General features: G+C 35.2%; 1 protein-coding gene across 1 annotated transcript in view; it reads left to right on the top strand.

The window, feature by feature from the left end:
- The window catches only part of LOC115423493 (signal transducer and activator of transcription 5B-like), a 172266-nt gene extending 155068 nt beyond the window's left edge, over positions 1 to 17198 (top strand). The window contains 8 exon segments of the mRNA XM_030140332.1: positions 3941 to 4104; positions 4106 to 4148; positions 5723 to 5817; positions 6035 to 6177; positions 7584 to 7739; positions 8474 to 8525; positions 8892 to 9002; positions 16610 to 17198. Of these exon segments, the coding sequence (XP_029996192.1) occupies positions 3941 to 4104; positions 4106 to 4148; positions 5723 to 5817; positions 6035 to 6177; positions 7584 to 7739; positions 8474 to 8525; positions 8892 to 9002; positions 16610 to 16733 (888 nt within the window). The 3' untranslated portion in view covers positions 16734 to 17198.
- Positions 17199 to 23241: the final 6043 nt, after the last annotated feature.

The raw sequence follows: 23241 nt of genomic DNA on the forward strand, positions 1-23241 counted from the left end.
GCAGCAGTAGTTTGAACAAATGGTAAAGTGGAATGCTTCATGGAACTCCAGGCAGTAACGAAAAATGGTCCTGAAAAATAATAAAAGAGGTGCTCTTTGATGAAGGGATTGTCAATGCACAAAAAATACAAAAACCAAAGAACTATCTTATAATTTTAAAACACCTTTATTAATTATGGCGTGTCTCAGTGGACCTCACTGAGCCCCAATGCCTTTCAGCCTGCTGGCCTTTATCAGTGGGACAAACAAGATTCAAATGTACCATGTGAGAATATTAGTGCTGTCAAACGATTACAATTTTTTAATCAGATTAATCACAGGGTCGCTGTGGATTCATTTCAATTAATCACAATTAAATGTCATTCATTTTTAATCTATATTAATCACGTTTCATTTTGCATGACCAAACAGGCTCAAAAAAGAAGGGAATATATATACGCTTAACATGTTTGTCGCACGTTTGATGCATTAGCCAAAGTGCTACCAGAATCCCCGACCAACATATGCTTTGCATTAATGTGGTATCTTAAGCTGGAAGTGCTTCGGTGATAAGAAAACTCCTTCTTACAGAGTGTGCATAATACTTTATGTTTCCTCTTGGGGGTTTTTTGTCCTTATATTTCCATCCAGAGGGCCAACGTGCTGTTTAGGGTCTTCCATCTTTATGGGTTGGTTCTGCTGCCTGTCACTACCGGATCAACTTCCCATTTGTGCATGTGTGATGCTAACTCAACTTCAGTGGCAGCTGCTCATCTTTCAGAGAGGGGAAGCTCATTGTCAGCTTTCATAAAAAAAAAAAAAAGTCAAGTTATTTAAGCATAAATTGTTGTCCGTTCCTTTTTAAGAAAATGGTCAGTGACCTGAAAATGTTGAAATTATGTTAAATTGAAACAAGGAACTGCAATGAGTGTGTTTTATTTACAGTGCAAGAAATGAACTATTAATTTCGTAGTGGTTTCTCTCTCGATTTCACAGCAGAGTGCGCGATGGTATTAAACTGAACTCTGTCAAGTAAAGGAGTTGATCTCAAAGTAGCTGTCAATCAAATGGGATTCAGCCTGTCAACTGATCCTCCAATCAGCATGTAGAAGCCTGGCGTCCAGTCCAGCCGAGCTCCACCCACAGCTCCATTCACCCCCAGAGACGCCGAGCGTCTGGGGGCAGGACAACATCGTAGTATTTATCCAATTACTGTCCAGTTTTGGGGCAATGAAAAAAACTGTTCCACTTGAAGTGCATGGACGCCAGGCTTCTACGGGCAAATGCACTGACCATAGATCAAATGAGAAAACAGCGCAACAGGAATGTATGAGAAGTGAACAACATCAAATCTGTTGATTTGTGATGAAGCTGATTCTGAACAAACTCGTCTGTGAGATGAACGTGTTCTAACACATTTGTAGTCAATGAAATGTCAGCACAACCGTACATATTTAACCATTTTAATTTTCGTAATTTTAGGGAAGCTGAGCTTCCCTTGCAGTCTTTGAGAAATAACCACTGGTCTGCTTGGACAAACTGCCCCATATGCATTGGCAGAGATGTTCAGAGTCATTCTGTGCTGCAGATGGGTTAATTGCTGTAAAATTTTTAATCAGATTAATCATGATGAAGGATTAATCCACGTTAATTTTGACCGCCCTTGAGAATATATACAAGTATTCCACCAGAGGGCTTCTCCACCAGGGTAGCAGTATTTATTGAGGGTCTTGACGTTAGGAAAAAAAATGTTATACATGTTACAAATCAAAAGCCACTACTTAGAAAATTGTCTGTCCCTTGAGGATTTCCCATCTGAATGTTTGTTAAGAACTGGAAAAACCCCTGCAGCGGTTCCCATCAGTGCGCTGCAGCTTTGATTCTCCCCGTCTGTGATCTGCACTGCAGAGTTGAATACAACTCTTCCAAAAGATGATCCCTCTTATGGTGTTTTGTTGACGGTAGTCCAAGTCATTGGTCCAAAATCTTCCAAATGTTTTAAGATCTGGTGACAGCATATCCTTCATGTCATTTTCATTCTTATCAAACCATTCAGTGAACCATTACACCCCATGAATGGGACCATGGTTGTCCTCTACAAAACGACACCCATCAGATTTTGCTTGTAATTTGTCACACATCTGCATGAATGCGGGTATAAATTTATATAAACAAACAGGCTGCACAAAAAGTCCCACACACAGTATTTCATTGGACCGCCTTAAGCTGTGATTACAGGATTTATTTTGCTGTTACATTGTGTATGCAATTCAACGCTTATTCAACATTTATTTCCATCCAAAGTTGTGTTAATTTATCACCAAGATCTTGTATTGATGATGGAGAATGAACCACTGTTTAAAGTTTTCTTCATCACATCCCAAAGATTCCCAATGGGGTTCAGGTCGGACTCTGGAAAAATGATGTCCCATGCTCCTTTCTTTTCTTTTTGATCCCAAGGACTCCTGATATTGTTGTCTAGAATACGCTAGTGTCATCAGCAAAGAAAAATCCACTGATGTTCACATCTGCTCATTCAGTATATTCAGGTTCTCACTGACCTTATTTTTCGGACAGATACTGTTGTAAACCTAGACCTGACCAACTGAAGCAACCCCAGATCATAACACTGCCCCAGAGATTTGCACTGTAAGCACTAGGCATGATGGGTAATCACTTCATCTCTGTCTGTGGAACAGGGTCGATCTGGACTCATTAGACCCCATGACCTTTTCCCACTAAAACACATACCAATCTTTATGCCAGTGGTTCCCAACCTTTTTTGTCTCGTGACTCCATTTTAACATCACTAATTTCTGGTGACCCCAGACAAAACATAGACATTTTTTGCTAAAATTAATTTGTTTTTGATCATGTGATAGTTTGCTATATTATGTTATAAATAATTGCTAATTTTAGATGCCATTTAGTCTGTATAATGTATATTATTATGGACAGAGGCAGAAAAGCCAGGTGTAGATTACTGCACAAAGTGAGAATTTGATTTTCCTTGGTCAGGATATGTACAGTCAGTCCAGCTTGGATTGACAAGGCTGACAATTAATACTGAACAAACAAGAACTTAAACTGTGAATTATGAAAGAGCTGCAGCATCTGGAACTGACCACAATGAACATTTGACAGATAAACAGTACCACAGTGCTTCAGTTTCAGCTTCACAGTTTGTCATGTCTTTTGTGGATTGGGATTGTCTCTGTCAACTCACCATATTTTTTTTTTTATTAGTAAGTTTTTTTTCCTTTTTTTTATCAGCCACTAGAAATTTCATGCAACCCCATTTGAATTCCAGGCGACCCCACGTGGGGTCCCGACCCCAAGGTTGAAAAACACTGCTTTATGCTTTCTGTCAAAGTCATGGTTGTTTAGAAATGAGAAACCTACATTAGTTAGGGTTAAATTACTTGTTCCAGCCTAACAGTTTTAAGACTGCCATTAGAACAGGTTTTCTTCCCAATAAAAGTGTCAGAAAAGGTCTTTTTGCTAATTCTTTTGACTTTGTTTTCAGTAAGAACTTAACTTTCAATATCTGGCAATTAATGATCATTATTATAAATAATAAATGCGTAAAACAATGTGTTTTAGTAAAAGAAAAAACAAACTTGTAGTTGTTAAGCATATTTATTATCAGAAACTACTGTAAATGTCCATTACCAAACTTTTTGAGATTGCGAAAATAAACTTCCAAATATTTACATCTGCTCAAACATGCTTTTTGGTCTTGAACATTCAGTATCTGTATTTTTTGTTATTTCCTGGTGGGGTTTTCTTTTGCCTGTGTGGAAGTATCTGAAACAGTTCCTTTCTACTTGTAATATAGTCCAACATTGCTGACATAAGGTGTTACATAGTGTTGAAAAGCCAGGTGTTGCTTGTTTTTATCTGTGGAATATTCCGTTATGATGCTGCTTTTCTTGACATGTTGTCTCATGTGCGTCTACAGGGACGGGTGCCTTTCCTCGTGCCTGATAAGGTGCTTTGGCCTCAGCTCTGTGACGCAATCAACATCAAGTACAAGGCGGAGGTGCAGAGTAACCGGGGTCTTTCTGAGGAGAACCTGGTCTTCCTGGCTCAAAAAGCCTTCAGCAGCTCTAGCAACAACCCCGAGGGACTACCGGAACATGACGATGACCTGGTCCCAGTTTAACAGGGTATTGTATTTACGATAATGTCCATTTTTTTAACAAACACAGATTTAATTTAAGGGAGGTTTTTTCTGCTTTATTAGTGTGTTCTATTTATATTCTTTATTGATTTTATCTCTTCACATTTACTTTCCTTTTTCTTTTTTGCTAGTGTTTTTTCAAGAGTGTTTTTGTATGTAACTGAATTATTGTGACCAAGTTATCAAAGTCTAACAGGGTCAGAACCAGTCTTCATTTATGAATATGTCTTTTTTTTTTTTTTTTTAACAAACAGATTTTATTTAACTCATAAAGACCCAAACAGTGACTGGCGACCAAAAGCATCTACTGATCCAAAATGTATAATAATTTCTGAACCACTAAACCTATTAACATGTTGAAATAATTCACGTAAAATGCAGTTTGTCATCTTTTCATGGTCATCAGATATGACCCATTTGGATGTTCAGAGGCAACATAGTGAACATGGAAACACTGTCATCTTCTACAACACTGGTTTATCGGTAAAATCCATGGAGTTTGTTCAATGACAAAGGATGGAAATGCTTGGTTTATGTTCATTTATCGATATCTCTGCTGAAAAAGTCACTTTTTCTTCAGGTTTCTCTGTTTCTGATATAATAACCCTCAACTTTAATTTGAGCTTTATAACATCTTAGGAAAATACCTGATTTCCACGTAAAAAAAAAATGCAAAATACAAGGGTAATATTGTAATATATGGCGATAAACATTTAAGAAAGGTTAGAGAGAAGAAATATTCATTTTTTAACTGCCACAAAAGTAGCACTGGCTCTTAATGGATTAAGGGAGGTTTTTTTTTCTGCTTTATTTGTGTATTCTGTTTATATTATTTATTGCTTTTCTCTTCTCACTTACTTGCCTTTTTTATTAGCTTTTTGCTAGTGTTTTTTATGCAACTCAGTAATTGAAGCAAGTAAGTCTAACGGTCAGAATTGCTCTTAATTTACAACAAAGTCCCTTTTTTTTCTCCTCCCTGTAAATAACAAACACACATTTTCTTTAAAGGGGGATTTCCCCAAGCTCGATCTCCATGGAGCGATTTACCGCTAATTTATACATACATAAACATCTTTTTGCTCCATTTGCGCTGTTCCCGCAGCTCTATTCAGTAATGCACTTGAGTGAGAATGCCTCATTGGTTGCCAGGTCTTCATCTTAATGGGCCTGTTTGTCTACATAGTCAACGGCTGAAGGCCACATTTTCTGGCCTAAAGATGCTGGCGACGGCAGAAAATACACTCCGATTCACCACACATCACCACACTCATTAGACAGGAACATCCAGTTTCAGCTTCACATGATTGTACAATATATAGGCCACATGTACACATAATTTCACCCTTTCATTTTCTCGCATACACACAGTATCAGCTCTTGTTATACAGCTGCACACGTGGAACATGATAAACACAAGTGGTATAATTGTGTAGACAGCAGTGCATGTTCTCTGTATTTTGGACTGGATGGATGAGGTGAAATCTGAAAACCTTTTGAAAGATGTACTGCTTGCATTGGCTGATGTTTTTTTTTTCTCCCTAAACCCCTTTTTCTTTACAGGAAAGCCTGCCAGGGAGAAACTTCACATTTTGGCAGTGGTTTGACGGTGTGATGGAACTCACAAAAAAGCATCTCAAACCACACTGGAATGATGGGTAAAGACATTTTTGGCTGAAAACTAGAAACAACAGCGTTTCTTTTTCAAAGCGACGACATGGTGTACAAAAACACCACATTTCCTGACCCAATTTATTTAGTCCTGACAATTGAGAAATACTTCAGTCCACATCCTTTTTAATCTAGGATGAAAACCAAAGAGATGACAGAGTGGACATTCTAACACCTTTTTTCCTGTTTTCCTTCTCTTTTTAGAGCCATTTTGGGTTTTGTGAACAAGCAACAGGCTCAAGACATGCTGATGTCCAAACCCAACGGTACCTTCCTTTTGCGCTTTAGTGACTCTGAAATTGGAGGAATTACAATCGCCTGGGTGGCAGAAAATCCCAACAAAGCAGGTATTTATTAGCTCCGCCAAGGAGGTTATGTTTTGGTCGGTGTTGGTTTGTTTGTTTGTGCGCAAGATAACTCAAAAAGTTATGAACGGATTTGGATGAAAATTTCTGACCTGCCTTGGTGGAGGTCTGCACTCTATGAGTGCTCCTAGAAAAGAAAGCGCAGACCTCCACCAATGAATATCAGTGCCCCTCCACCCCCCAATCACCACCAAAATTTAATCATTTGTTCCTTCTGCCAGTATCAACATTTCCTGAAAATTTCATCCAAATCCGGGGCACTGATCTGCCTTTGTGGAGGTCTGCGCTCTCCGAGTGCTTCTAGTTTGAAATGTATCATTTTCTCCATTTTTTTTTTTTCCAGTTGTCAGTTAATTCACTGTGTGATAAGCTACTGTGGAGAGAGTATTTCAGCTCAAGAGGCAAAACTCAGTTTTATCCTCCTGAAAGCCTTTTGAATGTGTTTTTTTTGCATCTCTTTCACTAAATCTATTTGTTCTCCTATTGCTTCTTTTAAATTATTACCCCCCCCCAAAGGGGAGGCAAGGGGTACTGTTTTTGGTTTTGTTTGTTTGTTGCCTCTGCCAAGGAGGTTATGTTTTTGTCAATGTTGGTTTGTCTGTCTGTTTGTCTGTCTGTTTGTCTGTCCATATGCAAGATAACTCAAAAAGTTATGGATGGATTTGGATGAAATTTTCAGGAAATGTTGATACTGGCAAAAGGAACAAATGATTAAATTTTGGTGGTGATCGGGGGTGGGGGGGCACTGATCTGCCTTGGCAGAGGTCTGCACTCTCCGAGTGCTTCTAGTTTGCTAACACTCTAGCAGCAAAACTATTGACTGAATTCATACCAGATTAGGTTTATAGATTGCCAGTGACCCAGAATAGATCTCATTATATTTTGGGAACAGTAGGTCAAAGTTCAAATTTTTTATGATTTTTTTACATTTATTTTTTCTCCCATTTACGTAAAATGGGCAAAATTTCACGTCTATAAAAACATCAATTTTGTTGAAAATTTACTTCAAACTTAGCACATATATAGAGGCAATTCATTGATTTCAGCTTCATCTTTGTGCGTTGTTTGCACCATTTTCTTGTTCCGAGTTTTACCATATTTGTCGTCATGTACATCTGATTTTAATTTTGTTTAGTTCAGACTTTGTGTTATCATTTTGTTTTTTCTTGTGTCTTTTGCAATATTTTTTCTTTTGTGACTGACATCTTTCCTCTGCATTTGGTCACATATATTATTATTATTATGTATTTTGTTTTAACATTTGAGTCCTGATTCTATGTTGAGGAGTGGCAGATACTATTGCATTTTCTTTCATCTACACTGAACTAAAAATTTCATGTATTATTTGGGATTTGTTTTTTGATTTTTTTTTTTTTTTGTTTCTCTAGGGGAGAGGATGGTGTGGAACCTCATGCCCTACACAACCAAAGACTTCTCCATCCGCTCTCTCGCCGACCGCATCAGCGATCTCAATCACCTCCTTTTCCTTTACCCCGACAGACCCAAGGATGAGGTTTTCTCCAAATATTACACCCCACCCCTGTGTAAGCGGACCCTCTGTTTGTACAGGCTGCCATTTCTTTAAAAAATTCCATATGGTGGCTGCGATTAGGGCGGTGTATTGGCAAGAATCTGGCGATACGATACAAATCACAATACTAGGATCACGATACGATATATCATGATACTGTTAAAACTGCATTTTTTTTGTTTGTTTCTTTTTCAAAAATGATTATTTCCTGGAATAATTGAATTACACCAGCAATATGTACAAATACTAAACTTTTTTTTTTTTAATCACAATGGGATCTAATGCTATATCCCAAAATGTTCCTGTGTTCAAACTTAAATTATATTTTACAGACATTACAGTTTAAGATCCTGTTCAAATGTTCATATTCTAGTAGTTCAGAACTAACATCCGAACATTATTTTTGTCCCAACAAAGGAACTAACATCTGCCTCTCAGACAGTAAAAAGTGCTTTTAGGATGTTTCAAATAACCATTATTTAATAAAACAATGTTAAATAATAATTAAGATATAAGCAATAAAGAAAACAAAAAAAAACAAAATAAACCTCTGCCATATCTGCATTTGAATAAATTCCTGAAAATGTTGATCCAGTACTTTTTAATATTGATACAGTATTGTGAAATGAAATATTGCGATATATTGCAGAACCGATATTTTCTAACACCCCTAGCTGCGAGTGTGAAGTCTACAGTCTTAAAAGGTGTAATTTGTCATTTTCTCTCCCTGTGCTTGTGTCTTCAAAGCCAAAGCAGTCGACGGCTATGTGAAGCCGCAAATCAAGCAAGTTGTGCCAGAGTAAGTAACGTTCATTTTGTCCTTTCATCCCTGCTGTATCTTTCCCTTCAGCGTTCTCAGCCACCCACCAGTTTTTCCGTCTGTAACTAGATTTGAGAGTTAATTTTTAAGAACTGGATCTTGAATTCAGATCAGCCATTAGTTAGCTGTTACATTTGGAGGAGGCCAATTAAGGATATGTGGGGTTCCTGAGCGAGCTTGTCTTCGTCTCATCATTAGAGTTAGTCTTGTTAGTTAGCGAGCCCCGCTCCCTACCCGGCTCAGCGGTGGGTTCACACAGAATGGCTATAAACACCGCCAAGGCTGGAAAACATGCTCAACCGCTGACTGGCTTCTGTGTCATGTGTGTGTGTTGATGATTTACAGATTTACTACAGCCAATCCAGACCCAACCAGTGGGAACCAGACCTATATGGATCACGGCGCCTCCCCTGCACCTGTCAGTCACCCACACACCTATGGCATATACCCACCTATGTAAGTAACTGAGCTATTATAACAAAAGGCTTCACAATGTGTGGTTAATAATCAAAGTAGAAGAGTAGAAGACATTATTTTTTTATGCCTCTATTTAATTCCTTTTGGGAGGTGAATAAGAGGGTTTTATTCAATCATTTGCAATATCCTCCTGAGACCCAGGAAACTGGTCTCGATTGGAAACAGTTTTTGCAGATGCATTGTTAATTTGTTATGGAATGTCCTTTGCAGTGGACAACGCTTTTTTTTTTTTTTTTTTTTTTTTTTACCCTTTCATGCATGGTGGTCACTACAGTGGACAGTTATTCTTCAGCTGTTCTCTTGTATATTCATGGATTTTGTTGTTTTAGTTCCATATCAACCAACAAAGTGGACGCTTATGTATCATCTCATACACTGACATTCATACCATTACTGTAACTTTGCTGTTCTTGATAAACCTGATCTGCACTAACATATTTGAGTATAAATCAGTTGCTTGTTATTATTATTCGACTGTTATTAACAGTTTTTTTTTTTAACAATTTTTTATTTTTTTTTTTTTTTTTTTGCGTGTTACCTTCATGAAGTGAGTAATGACTGAATATTAGAGTATGTTAAAATGTGACAAAGCATCAGATTAGCAGCATTAAAAATGCTTTTATTTAAACTAAAACTAAACATGGAGAATCAGTGTTCAGTTTCTATGCTCTGTATATCTGGAACAAACTACCAGAAAATATCAGGTCTGCTGAGAGTCTGAGTTCTTTAAGTCCAGGTTAAAGACTCACCTGTTCACTGCTGCCTTTGACTAAAAGGCTTTTGACTTTTTAAATTTTATATTCTCTTTTGAAACTCTGCACTGCAATTCTTACTTTAATGTGTGTGTTTTTATTTTATTTCATTTTATTTTATTTATTTTTTTATTTTATCTTGTTTTCTTACTTGCTGTTTTTAATCACCTTTTACATGTTTCTTTTATAATGTTTCAAATGTGTTTCTTTTTTCCTGTCGTGGTATTTCAATGTCCTGTGTGAAGCATCTTGAATTGCCTTGTTGCTGAAATGTGCTATACAAATAAACTTGCCTTGCCTTAATAGTTATCACACAATATATCAGTAAATACATGATTCTTTGCTTCAAAAATTAAACACATGGGGTCCAGCTGAGTGGACATTTTTGCAACTCCATAAAAAATAGGTTCATAAGAAAATTTTCAATCACTTTGTTTTTTTCATGTCTAAGGAGGAATAAAAACACTCAGGATAAAAAAATCTTGATTAAGTTTCTCATAAGTCATGCATGAAAGGGTTAATTTATTTATTTTAATTAAAGCTGTGAAACTTTTGTCCCCTACAGAGGACAAAAATGCATTGCTGGGTCTCAAGAGGATATGTAATAAGCACTGAATTAAATTATGAAAATATTTCCATTTACAAACTACCCTGTAACAATAAAACATGAATAACCTGAACAAATATGAACAACCTGAAATGTCTAAAGAAAATTAAGCACAATTTTAACAATTTTCTGCCTGTTACTCAGTGTTTAATGTCTTTGTAGATCCGATCCATAACGCACATGTAGAAATGATAAGTTGAGGCAGAATATTGCTAAATTGCCCTTATTTTTCTTTGGAAATTTCAGTTTTTTTTCAGGTTATTCACATCTTTTTGTTTGGATAGTTTATAAAAGTAAGTATTTTCATAATCTAATGGGTTTTTTTGCACTAAAACAAAGACAACAATTTGGAGTTGTCATTATTTATAGGTTTTTATGCTATTATTTTACTGGTCTGGCCCACTGGAGATCAAATCAGGCTGAGTGTCGCCCCTGAAAGAATATGAGTTTGAGACCCCTGCTGTAACTGCTTTGGGGGCGTGGCCAAAGGTTTGACCTATCAGCTGATGATGATGATGATGTTGTTGTCTTTACTGCAGCCATTAATGCCTTTCTATAACAGTAGTACACTGTGCAGTTTGCTTATTATCAGCAATTATATAGTCGCGTACTCACCGGGTGTATCACCATGGAAACGGGTACCTGGCAGCTGTTTCCACATGTTAACTGACATTCATGTGTTTACATAGAAATCCCAGTGAAATTGTTTGATATAAATGAGATTGATTATATTAATTTGCGTAATTTCCATACCTCGGACTTGCTTTACTCCAGTAGTCACTTGTATAAACATATCCTTGTAAATCATGCAATAACAGTTGTAATCATCATGTCCCCTTCAGCACAACATTTTTCCTCAGCTGTACATCCATGAAGTCGGTGAAGTGAAGTCAGTTGAGCCCATGTTCCAGTGTAGCAGGTGGTGATAATGCACTAATTGTTCTAATTAAAACCTGCTACTAGATAAAAGAACAGGATGACTGGGATGCATTGTGGGAGAGCAGAATATCATGAAGATGGCTCAAGAGTGGGTACTTCCCATTAAAGGCCACAATTACACAATTTGTCATGCATCTATACTGACTTACATTGATGCACAGTGAAATGTAGTCTAGTATACATCTGTCTGACTGCACATTTTTAGTTCAGGTTTGTCAGAAACCCTTTGTATCAGTAGTGGTTAACACACCTTTTCCAAGACAGCCCATAAAATACATAATACAGGAAAACATTATTAGACCATCAAAAGTCATCAAAAACAATGGTTATGCAATCAAGTACTAACTCCTGTGTGTATCGTGTGACTGAAACAGACAGAAAAGAAAGCATGCAATGCCTAAAAGCACTGTTTTTGTCAATACAATGCCATAGCTATTAATGTAAGAACTGAAGTGATTTTGGTTATTATCAAGAAAACCATGGAAAATGGATAGATATCAGCTCTGAAATTAAACTCTAATGAGCTGTTTTTGTTGTTATCATTATATTTGTCCAAATAAATGTACCTTTAGTTGTACCAGGCATTAAAATGAACAAGAAATTGAAGAAAACAAGGGTGGTCTAATAATTTTTTTCTGCGACTGTGATTCTTTATATGTATATATGTGTGTGTGTGTGTGTGTGTGTGTGTATATATATATATATATATATATATATATATATATATATATATATATATATATATATATATATGATTTTATTTAAACTTTTTCAGTCCCCAAAACCAAGACATATACTCTTGAGTACAAACAAACAAAACGACAATCATAAAAATCAACTTGAGACAAACAAACAACAACAACAAAAAAAGAAACGACAAAACAAACCCCAAAAAATAAATATATATATCCACAATAACAACACAAATTAAATTAACCCCCACTCACAAACATGCTCAGCCTCAACATCCTCGTACATGGACTTTTGTTCCTTTTACATTATCAATTTTTCTAAAACTGTTCTCCATATAATTTCAAATTGGGTTAATTTGTTCTTTTCCATGGCTATTGCCTTTTCTATGTTCAAATAATAATTCAACTCTCGTTTCCAGTGTGACAGTGAAGGTGCGTAGGTAGATTTCCAGTGCTCAAGTATCAGTTTTTTCAATACAGTTTATGAAAAAAATATAATCCACCTATGTGGATACTTCACTGTATCTTGTAACGTATGTTAAAATACACAAAATGATGAATCAATATTAAATTTCACACCCCACACTTCGGGCAACCAGTGTTCTACATTCATTCAGATCCTTAAAATTTTACTACATTCCCAAAATGCATGGATTAACGAGTCTGTAATTCTGCATGTAAGACAACTCCCTGACGTATCTTTGTTATATTTATTAATTTTATCTCCTGTACAATATGTTCTATATGTTATTTTAAATTGCATTAAACGTAGATTTAATACGACTGTTATTCTGATTGCCCCCCTTCCCAAAAAAACACACACCTTCTTTCTGCAGTATTCTCCTCTCAGTCCAAATCACTAGTATGAATGTAAAGACAGGTGAACCTGATGTGGTTTCATGCTGTTAAGAATAAGTGAATCTACTTTTTCAATCTTCCACATTTAGACACAGTCCAGCAGTAAAATCACATCCAGATGGCAGAGTGGAATCAGATCAGTAATCAGTAATTACAGCTTTCAGTCGCATATTTAACCCTGTTGTGGGTCTGAAAACGCTTGTGACTGGTCAAAATCTGAGCATCAGGAGGCACAGATTTTTTTTTTCCCACATTTTTATTGGTATTTAAAGTTTTACATAACAAACATGAATCAAAACAACATAATCACTCATACACACATCCATTCACACCGCGTAGACATGCACCAAATGATCGATCGATTGATCTATCTATCCATCTGTCTGTCTGTATAAAGAAAATACATATATTCTTATGAAACTGTGTACATCAGTGGCGATTTCTCATAGACTGCAAGGGAAGCTCGGCTTCCCCTAAAATTACGCAGATTAAATGGTTAAATATGTACGGTTGTGTTGACATTTCATTTACCACAAATGTGTTAGAACACGTTCATCTCACAGACAAGTTTGTTCAGAATCAGCTTTATCACAAACCAACAGACTCGATGTTGTTCACTTCTCATACATTCCCGTTGCGCTGCTTTCTCATACGATCTCTGCTCAGTGCATTTGTCCGTAGACGCTCAGCGTCCATGCACTTCAATGGGACTGAGTGGAACAGTTTTTTTCATGGCCTCAAAACTGGACGGTAATTGGATAAATGCCACGATGTTGTCCCGCCCCGGACGCTCGGCGTCTCTGCGGGTGAATGGAGCTGTGGGCGGAGCTCGGCTGGGGCTGGACGCCAGGCTTCTACATGCTGATTGGATGATCAGTCGAAAGGCTGAATCCCGTTTGATTGACAGCTATTTTGAGATCTACTCCTTCACTGACAGTTCAGTTTAATACCGTCGCACATTCTGCTGTGAAATGGAGAGAGAAACCACTACGAAATGACTTGTTCATTTCTTGCACTGTAAATAAAACACACTCATTGTACTTCGTTGTTTCAGTTTAACATAATTTCAACGTTTTTTCTTGTTTACTTGGTACGATAAGGTCACTGACCATTTTCTTAAAAAGGAACGGAGGGACGAATTTATGTTTAAATAATTTGACTCTTTTTTTTTTTTGATGTAAGCCGACAATGAGCTTCCCCTGTCTGAAAGACAAGCAGCCGCCACTGCTGTAAATATATGTACAGAAAAAAAAAATAATAATAATGATAAAAATATTAAAATGCAGCAGTCATGATAATAAAAAAAATTAATAAAATTAAACAATGATAATTTGTATGACATGTCCCTATTTTCCAGATACCATAATGTTCAGATAAGGTTCCCATAATTGTACAAATTCCTCCAGTTTTCCTTTGGTAATACAAGTCAGTCTTTCGAGTCCGATGCACTCTGATACAAGGTTATAATAGTTTTGGATTTTTAATTATAGTTTAGTTTTAATTAGTTTTGACTTTTTTTTTCTCTTATTCAGTTAGTTTTAATTAGTTTTTAGAGCAGGTTTGTTAGTTTTTATTAGTTATCGTTTTTTTTCTGAATGCTTAGTTTTAGTTTAGTTTAGTTTAGTTTTAGTATTAGTTTTAGTTATTTCATATATTTATCTTCCTCATCATCCTATTCAAAGAAATTAGTGAGGCGCGGATATGGGTTACCCTGGACACTTTATTTGGGGGTCGGGTTAGGGCGGCTCATGGACTGAGCAGAGACACAATGTACCGTACAATGTATAAATTCCCTATAGCAGGTTGAGGGGGGGTGCAATCCATACACAACGTCACTTACGTGAAACAATGCGAAGATGTGCAAAGCATGAGAGGAGATGCACAAAGCAGCCAGCAGTTAAACCAGATACAAACATATATAAACCAGCTAACCAGCAGTTAAAGCAGATAGGAACCTATTATAAACCAGCTAACCAGCAGTTAAAGCAGATAGAAACATATATAAACCACTTATAAACATATATAACCCAGTTCCTCAGCAGTAAACCACACCTTAGCAGATTTCTCATCTCTTAATCATCTCCAGTTCCATTATTAGCCAACTTTGCTTCAGTTCAGTTCAGCTAGCTGTAGCTAGTACCATCAAACGTTTTTGAACATTCTAACAGGTTCCATACCTCTGTAATTGGATTAGTTTTCATCCTCCTCTTTTCTCCTCTTCTAAACTGTGCAGTTCAGGGCTTGGAAGGTCTTTTCATGGTGATAAACTCTCCAGTTTTTACCTGGATGCTAGTTCAACACTGACTCTGTCCTTTAGCTCAGCTCTGTCTCTGTCACTCACGCGCACACACACGGTACGCCAAAAAAAAAAAAAAAACCCGACCCATGTATCACTACAGTAAACCCCAGACAGGACTGTGCTGCTGTGTCCAGCTTTAGTCTGTATGTTCCAGGTAGAGTGGGGACCAGAAGACGACTGGAAACCACCAGTGACCAGACATGACAGACTGTGAAGTGTCGTATGGTGTTACCAGCTAAAACTGCTGGAGCGAAATAAATTAATTTCATATCAATCCGACATTGACAAAGACGAAAACGAAGGGAATTGTATCCATAATTTTTATACGTTTTAGTTAGTTTTGTAAGCTCACGATACAGTTTCAGTTAGTTATCGTCTTTTTCTTTTAATTAGAGTTTTTATTAATTTCAGTTAACGAAAATGTTTTTTCAATTTTAGTTTTCGTCATTTCGTTCGTTTTCGTTAACGATAATAACCTTGCTCTGATAGTTCTTTTATCCATTGCTTCATAGAAGGAGCTTCCATGCTCTTCCAGTTCAAAGCGATAACTCTCCTGGCATGCAACAGTCCAAAATCCAACACTTTAGTTTGTTTCTTAATGTGTGAAATCCTCAGGATATATTCTCAGTATACAACGTTTAGAACAAAATGGAATCTTAATGTTAAATACGTCAGACATACAATTGATGACCGCCCTCCAGAATCTTTCAGGAGGCACAGATGAGTTGTGCCACAGAGATCACACTGAACAGTATCAAGGTTATTATTGTTAACGAAAACTAACGAAATGACGAAAACTAGAATTGTAAAAACATTTTCGTTAACTAATAATAAAATATAATAATAAAATAAATAAAAACTATAACTTAAAGAAAAAAACCATAACTAACAAACTGTATTGTGTGTTTACAAACTGAAACGTATAAAAATTCTGGATAAAATTCCCTTCGTTTTCGTCTTTGTCAATGTCGGATTGATATAAAATCAATTTATTTCCCTCAAGCAATTTTAGCTGCTGGCACTATTTGATATGTAACGGTTCGTCACTTCTTGTCACTTGTTGTTTAGGTGTCTTCTGGTCCTCACTCTACCTGGAAACATGGAGACTAAAGTTGTTTGAAAGCAGCAGAGTCTGGGACGGTGAAGAAGATAAAAGATATAAAGAAACTAAAACTAAGCATTTAGAAAATAACGAAAACTAAATAAAAACTAGCAAACCTGCTCTAAAAACGAATTAAAACTAACTGAATTAGAGAAAAAAAGTCAAAACTAAATAAAACTAAATTGTAATGAAAAATCCAAAACTATTAGAACCTTGAACAGTATCTGCATGGTGGATTTGGTCTCAGTTTCAGAAGCGTTCCACACCTTCATATGTTTGTGTTTGGATCATGTGCTTCCAGTGTGTCAGACTGTTGCTTTTCTGTTTCCTGTTACAGGAGCGACTCTATGCTGGACGCAGACGGAGACTTCGATCTAGACGACACCATGGATGTGGCCAGACACGTAGAGGAGCTCCTCCGACGGCCTGTGGAGAGCCAGTGGGGTGGACAACAATCATGACCTTTGACCCTCTAACCTGTGACAACACCAAATCAACCCTGCCTCCCAACTTGTCCCACATGCATTGACATTTGTCATGGTTAAATTCCATTGTCCATTTTTTTTTTTTTCCAAATAGCTATAATGTGAAATGTTAATAATGGTTGTGATTTTTTTTTTTTTTTTCTTTTCAGCATGACGGCATGCATGTCAGTGACTTCATTTAGTTTCATTTGTGTCCATAGGTGTTTGTTAAACAGACTAGCTATATTTCAACATACAATGTTACAGTATTGTGAAAACGTAATGTTCATCACACGTGCATGCATTTCCAGTTGATTTTAAACAGATTAAAAAAAAAAAAAAAATGCTACTGTACGAAGTCATTTAAACAGTTGAATGTTTTTATTTTGTTATATTTTGTCCTTTGTAAATTGGTTTTCAGTATTTGATAGTGACAATGAACTTGCCCTTGGACAAAAAACATGAAGAGTTTAGCTTTTGCTCTTTAACAACATCATCTGATTAACCCTCCGGTATCCGGGTGCGTCTTTTAGGCACACTCTGCACCTCGTGTTAAAAAACTTCATATTATTTTTCACAATTTAAATAAGGTCAGAATTCAAAAGTTGTTCATTTTTGCACGATATTTAAAATTCTGGCCACCAACTAAAATACGCACATTGTAAACAAAAGAAAATTACAAGACTAGCATCTGTCTCCCAAGTGTGCCTAAAACGCTCTGTTTCTACCATTTGATATGTATGATTAGGGCTGACCTTGATTTACAAAAATAAAATCAAATTAGAGCAGAAAAATAAATCAATAAATAATATTTAATAGTTTGATTTATAGGTGTGCATTTTACGCACACTTGTTGGCAGATGTTAGTATTTTTGAACATTTGACCTAGCGCCAAAAATAATAATGCAAATTAACCGATATTGGAGTTAATTATTGACATTTGCCAGGATGAAAAAAATCAATATGTGATTCAATTTTTATGTAGTATATTGACAAAAATGTTTGTGTTTTTTGCATCTAAAAAAATGGTTTGTTTACATTACAAACACGGCATTTAAAGGGTTAAAAAATGCAACAATTACTGAGTATTTGGTATTTATATTTACAGCTCAAGTTGATGAAATAGAAAAAAGTGTAAAAGAATTAAAAACAAACTGTATGAATTTTTTTTTTTTTTTTTTTTTTTTTTTTACATTATTCCACAAGCGTGCCAAAAAGGCACACTTGGTGCTTAGTAAGGGCCTTGCTGGATGGGATACCGGAGGGTTAAGTGCTCTGCAAAGTTTCAACCAGTTCTCCGTATACACTAACCAAAAAGCAGAGCATCTCTTCTCCGTCTGCGACCGACTGCACACACATCAGCACATGCCGTACCTGTGCAAGTGTACAATGTATTTGTTCACCAGCTGTAACTCAGAGGTGGGTTGATGCACCTCCCTCACTATCTCATAGGGCTATTTGTCTTCTGTTTGTACACAGAAATGCTAATCAAAGCATTTACCCAGCGCTGCCTGCTTGTTCTCTCAGGTCCCTTTTTGTTCCCTTTCATCGACGCTACCTCGCATTATTCTACTGACGGTCGATGTTACGTTTAGGTTCTGTCATCGTTTCTGCACCACATTCACACCAGTAGGTACGCTCATCGGGATTTTGTTCGTGTAGTTTGTGTAATATATGTGAAGAAGGTCGCTCGCTGCCTGAGGGCTAACTGTTGTTGGCTGTTTTTATGCTTGAAGATGTGAGATGTGAAGAGTCACCTTTTTTCTGAATACATGGGGCAATGATACTCCCCATCTGATTTTTTTTTTTGTTTTGTTTTTTTTTCTTCTGCCTCTCCGTCCACCAGTCCCTGTAGATGTGTCTGACACTGTGGAGCGACAAATGCATTGCATCAGTAGCCAACGTTCACGGTGTACACATGTAGAACTGCAGACTTTGAATGCTTGCAAAGACTCGCCCAACACGTACAGTCGTGGAAAAAATTATTAGACCATCAAAAGTCATGAAAAACAATGGTTATGCAATCCAGTACTAACTCCTGTGTGTGTCATGTGACTAAAACAGACAGAAAAGAAAACAGGGAATGCCTAAAAGCACTGTTTTTGTCAGTACAATGCCATAGATATTGATGTCAGAACTGAAGTGATTTTGGTTATTATCAAGAAAACATGGAAAATGACTAGATATCAGCTCTGAAATTAAACTCTTATGAGCTATTTTTGTTGTCATTATGTTTGTCCAAAAAAAATGCACCTTTACTGCAAAAATCAAAATCTTACAAAGTGTATTTTTCGCATTTCTAGTCAAAATATCTCATCACACTTGAAATAAAACATAATCACCTAAAGAGTAACTTTTCAGTGAGATATAAGAACTTATTTTTAGACATTAAATCTTGAAAATCTTATTTCAAGAAATCTTGCCAAGATAATTCTCACTTGTTCCATTGGCAGATTTTTTTGCTTAATTCAAGATTTTTTTTTTTTTTTGCTTAATTCAAGCAAGTAAGTTTTCTTGAAATAAGATTTTCAAGATCTATTGTCTAAAAATAAGTTCTTATATGTCACTTATAAGTTACTCTTGCGGTGATTTTGTCTTATTTTAAGTGTGATTAAATATTTTGATTAAACATGAGACAAATACACTTGGTATGATTTAGATTTTTGCAGTGTAACTAAAACACACCGTTTTAAGCATTTATTATTCATAATAATGATAAGTAATGGCCAGATATTGAAATTTAAGTTCTTCCTGAAAACAAAGGTGCAAAAGAATTGACAAAAAATACCTTTTCTGACACTTTTATTGAGGAATACCTAGGCGACCTGTTATGTCAGTCTTAAAAGGGTTAAGCTGCAACAAGTAATTTAACCCTAACAAATGTAGCTTCTCATTTCGTAAAGATAATTTTCACTTGTTCTATTGGCAGATTTTTTTTTTTTTGCTTGAATAAAGCAACAAAAAAAATTGTTGAATTAAGCAACAAAAAAAATTTGTCAATGGAACAAGTGAAAATTATCTTGGTAAGATTTCTTGAAATAAAATTTTCTAGATCTATTGTCTAAAAATAAGTTCTTATATCTCATTGAAAAGTTACTCTTTAGGTGATTATGTCTTATTTTAAGTGTGATGAGATATTTTGACTAGAAATGAGAAAAATACACTTGGTAAGATTTAGATTTTTGCAGTGAAAGTACATTTGTTTGGACAAATATAATGATAACAACAAAAATAGCTCATAAGAGATATAAGAACTTTTTTTTAGACAATGGATCTGGAAATTCTTATTTCAAGAAATCTTACCAAGATAATTTTCGCTTGTTCCAATTGGCAGATTTATTTTTTTTTTTTGCTTAATTCAACATTTTTTTTTTTTTTCTGCCAATGGAACAAGTGAAAATTATCTTGGTAAGATTTCTTGAAATAAGATTTTCCAGATTTCTATTGTCTAAAAAAAAAAGTTCTTATATCTCATTGAAAAGTTATTCTTTAGGTGATTATGTCTTATTTTAAGTGTGATGCGATATTTTGACTAGAAATGAGAAAAATACATTTGGTAAGATTTAGATTTTTGCAGTGAGGGGTACATTTGTTTGGATAAATATAATGATAACAACAAAAATAGCTCATAATAGTTTAATTTCAGAGCTGATATCAAGATATTTTCCATGGTTTTCTTAATCCAACATTTTTTTTTTTTGCTTAATTCAGGCAAAAAAAAAAAAAAAAAAAATCTGCCAATGGAACAAGTGAAAATTATCTTGGTAAGATTTCTTGAATTTTTTTTCCAGATCTATTGTCTAAAAATAAGTTCTTATATCTCACTGAAAAGTTACTCTTTTGGTGATTTTGTCTTATTTTAAGTGTGATGAGATATTTTGACTAGAAATGAGGAAAAATACACTTTTTTTTCCTGTGTTTAGTTGTACCAGGCATTAAAATGAACAAGAAACTGAAGAAAACAAGGGATGGTCTAAGAACTTTTTCCGCGACTGTAAATCTGAAGCTTGTGTCTCGTCTGTTTCTTTGCCTGGCTTACTGTTTCGGTTTGTTTTTGTTTGTTTGGTTTTTTTTTTTAATTGTGAGCCCCCACTTTTTGCTGCACACAAGCACAAATAAAAAGACACAACACACACGAGTCTGTTCAAATACACACATTTACCACTCAAGAAAAAAACAAACTTGTTATTGGCAACAGCCTTGCACCTCAGGAATGAATGGCTTTGCTTTAGCTGACGTAGAAGCCAAATAGAAAATGATCTATATATACAGATGAATTTATTTTCTCAAATCTTAATTGTATTTTTTAGTATTATTTTACTGGCACTCCCCTCTTTGCATGACCCTGTCGAGGATTTAAATAAAGACGTCACAGTGGTGAGCAGAAGTACCAGTTGAAAAAGGGCGCAGAGCAACTGGAAATAAAAGATATTTGGAAAAGATATTTTTGATGTACTTTTGTGTTTGTCCAACAGTCATTACAGTGTTAAAGATATTCCCTTGTCCTTTTCTTTTCATTGTATCTTCGGCTTTTTTTTTTTTTTTTTTTTTCCTTCCTGTTTTTGAAATTTCAGTCTACATGAGCGGTCTTGTGATGTATCCCTCATTACAATATTCTCATCTTTTTCCAGCTTTGTTCCACTGTAGACTGTGTATTTTTTGATGACGTAGATGGTGCTGTGTGCTGTTCGATGTATGTACTATGTTTGTAGCTTGGGTTTATCACTTGGAGGTTTTCCAAGACAAACCGCTGTTGAGTTGGACAGAGGAAAATAAAGTTTTATAAATAATTCTACGCAACTTGTTGAGGTGCTGAACATTTTTTTAATCACTATATGACAATTTTTTTTTTTTCCTCATGTGTGTATTGACCTCAGTGGGTTTAATCCACAAACATGAGTAGTTTCTTATCCCTCTAAGACCCAAATGTGATCTAACATGGAAACTTTTCAGTCAAATATTTTAGGTCAGTGGTTTCCGGCCTTTTTTGGTTCGTGACCCCATTTTAACGTCACGAATTTCTGGTGACCCAGACATTCAAAACAGAACATTTTTCTGGGCCTAAAATTAATTTGTTTTTGATCATGTAATAGTTTGCTATACTATGTTGCAAATATACGTTAATTTTAGACAATATTTAGGCTATATAATGTAAATTTTTATGAGTACGTTTTAAGTTTTTAATTTTTTTTTTTTTTTTTTTTTTCAATTATTAGAAATTTCAGGCCGCCCCAGACATTCAAAACAGAGACTTTTTTTTTTTTTTTGCTAAAATTAATTTGTTTTGATCATGTAATACTTTGCTGTACTATGTTGCAAATAAATGTTAATTTCAGACCACATTTAGACTATATAATATAAATTTTTATAAGTAAGTTTTAATTTTTTAATTTGTTTTTTTTTTTTTTATTAATTATTAGAAATTTCAGGCAACCCCAAACATTCAAAACGGAGACTTTTTTTTTTTTTTTTGCTAAAATTAATTTGTTTTTGATCTTGTAATTGTTTGTAATACTATGTTGCAAATAAACATTAATTTTAGACAACATTTAGACTATATAATGTAAATTTTTATAAGTAAGTTTTAATTTTTATTTATTTATTTATTTTTTTTAATCAATTATTAGAAATTTCAGGCAACCCCAGACATTCCAAATGGAGACTTTTTTTGGCTAAAATTAATTTGTTTTTGATCATGTAATAGTTTGCTATACTATGTTGCAAATAAGCATTAATTTTAGACAACATTTAGGTTATATAATATAAATTTTTATGAGTAAGTTTTCGGGGTTTTTTTGGGTTTTTTTTACATTTTTTATCAATTACTAGAAACTTCAGGCGACCCCATTTCAATTCCAGACGACCCCACATGGGGTCCCGACCCCAAGGTTGAAAAACACTGTTTTGGTTAAAATCCAGTTTCTCATCATTTCATCAGATATAAGTGGTTGTAGAGGCTTGTTTTTATAATATACTTTAATGAAAAAGTTTGTTTTCTTTAATTTTCCTTCTTTTGATAATATAACCTTTAACTTTACTCAGCTTTTATATTTTCGGGGTCAGAAATGTATTTAGAAGTTACCACAATTATTTCATTAAATTGCTTTTTTACATGAATGACAAGGAATTATGCCAAATGCTTATATTTGGGTAATATTTAGCTGAGAATAGATGTGTCTTTTATTTAATGTATTTACGTTTTTCATGGAGTTCCAATACCTGCTAAAATCCCCACCAGAGAATTTACTGTACCTGTAATTAATCGACTCAACTATAGAAGATGGAAGAAACATGTCTATGTGAAAAAAATGTTTGTTGTTGTTTTTTCAAATCAATGAAGTTTTAAAAAATGCAACAAAGAAACACTGCAAAAAGTGACAAATGTAAGAAAAAAAAGAAAAAGCAAAGAATCAGCGCAAAAAAAGTATAAACGGTTAAAAGATGGAACAAAGAAACATTGCAAAAAGGGACAAAAGTTTAAAAAGTGCAACTAACGAGTAAACAG

This window comes from Sphaeramia orbicularis, chromosome 8 (assembly GCF_902148855.1).
Source record: "Sphaeramia orbicularis chromosome 8, fSphaOr1.1, whole genome shotgun sequence".
Classification (NCBI taxonomy): Eukaryota; Metazoa; Chordata; class Actinopteri; order Kurtiformes; family Apogonidae; genus Sphaeramia; species Sphaeramia orbicularis.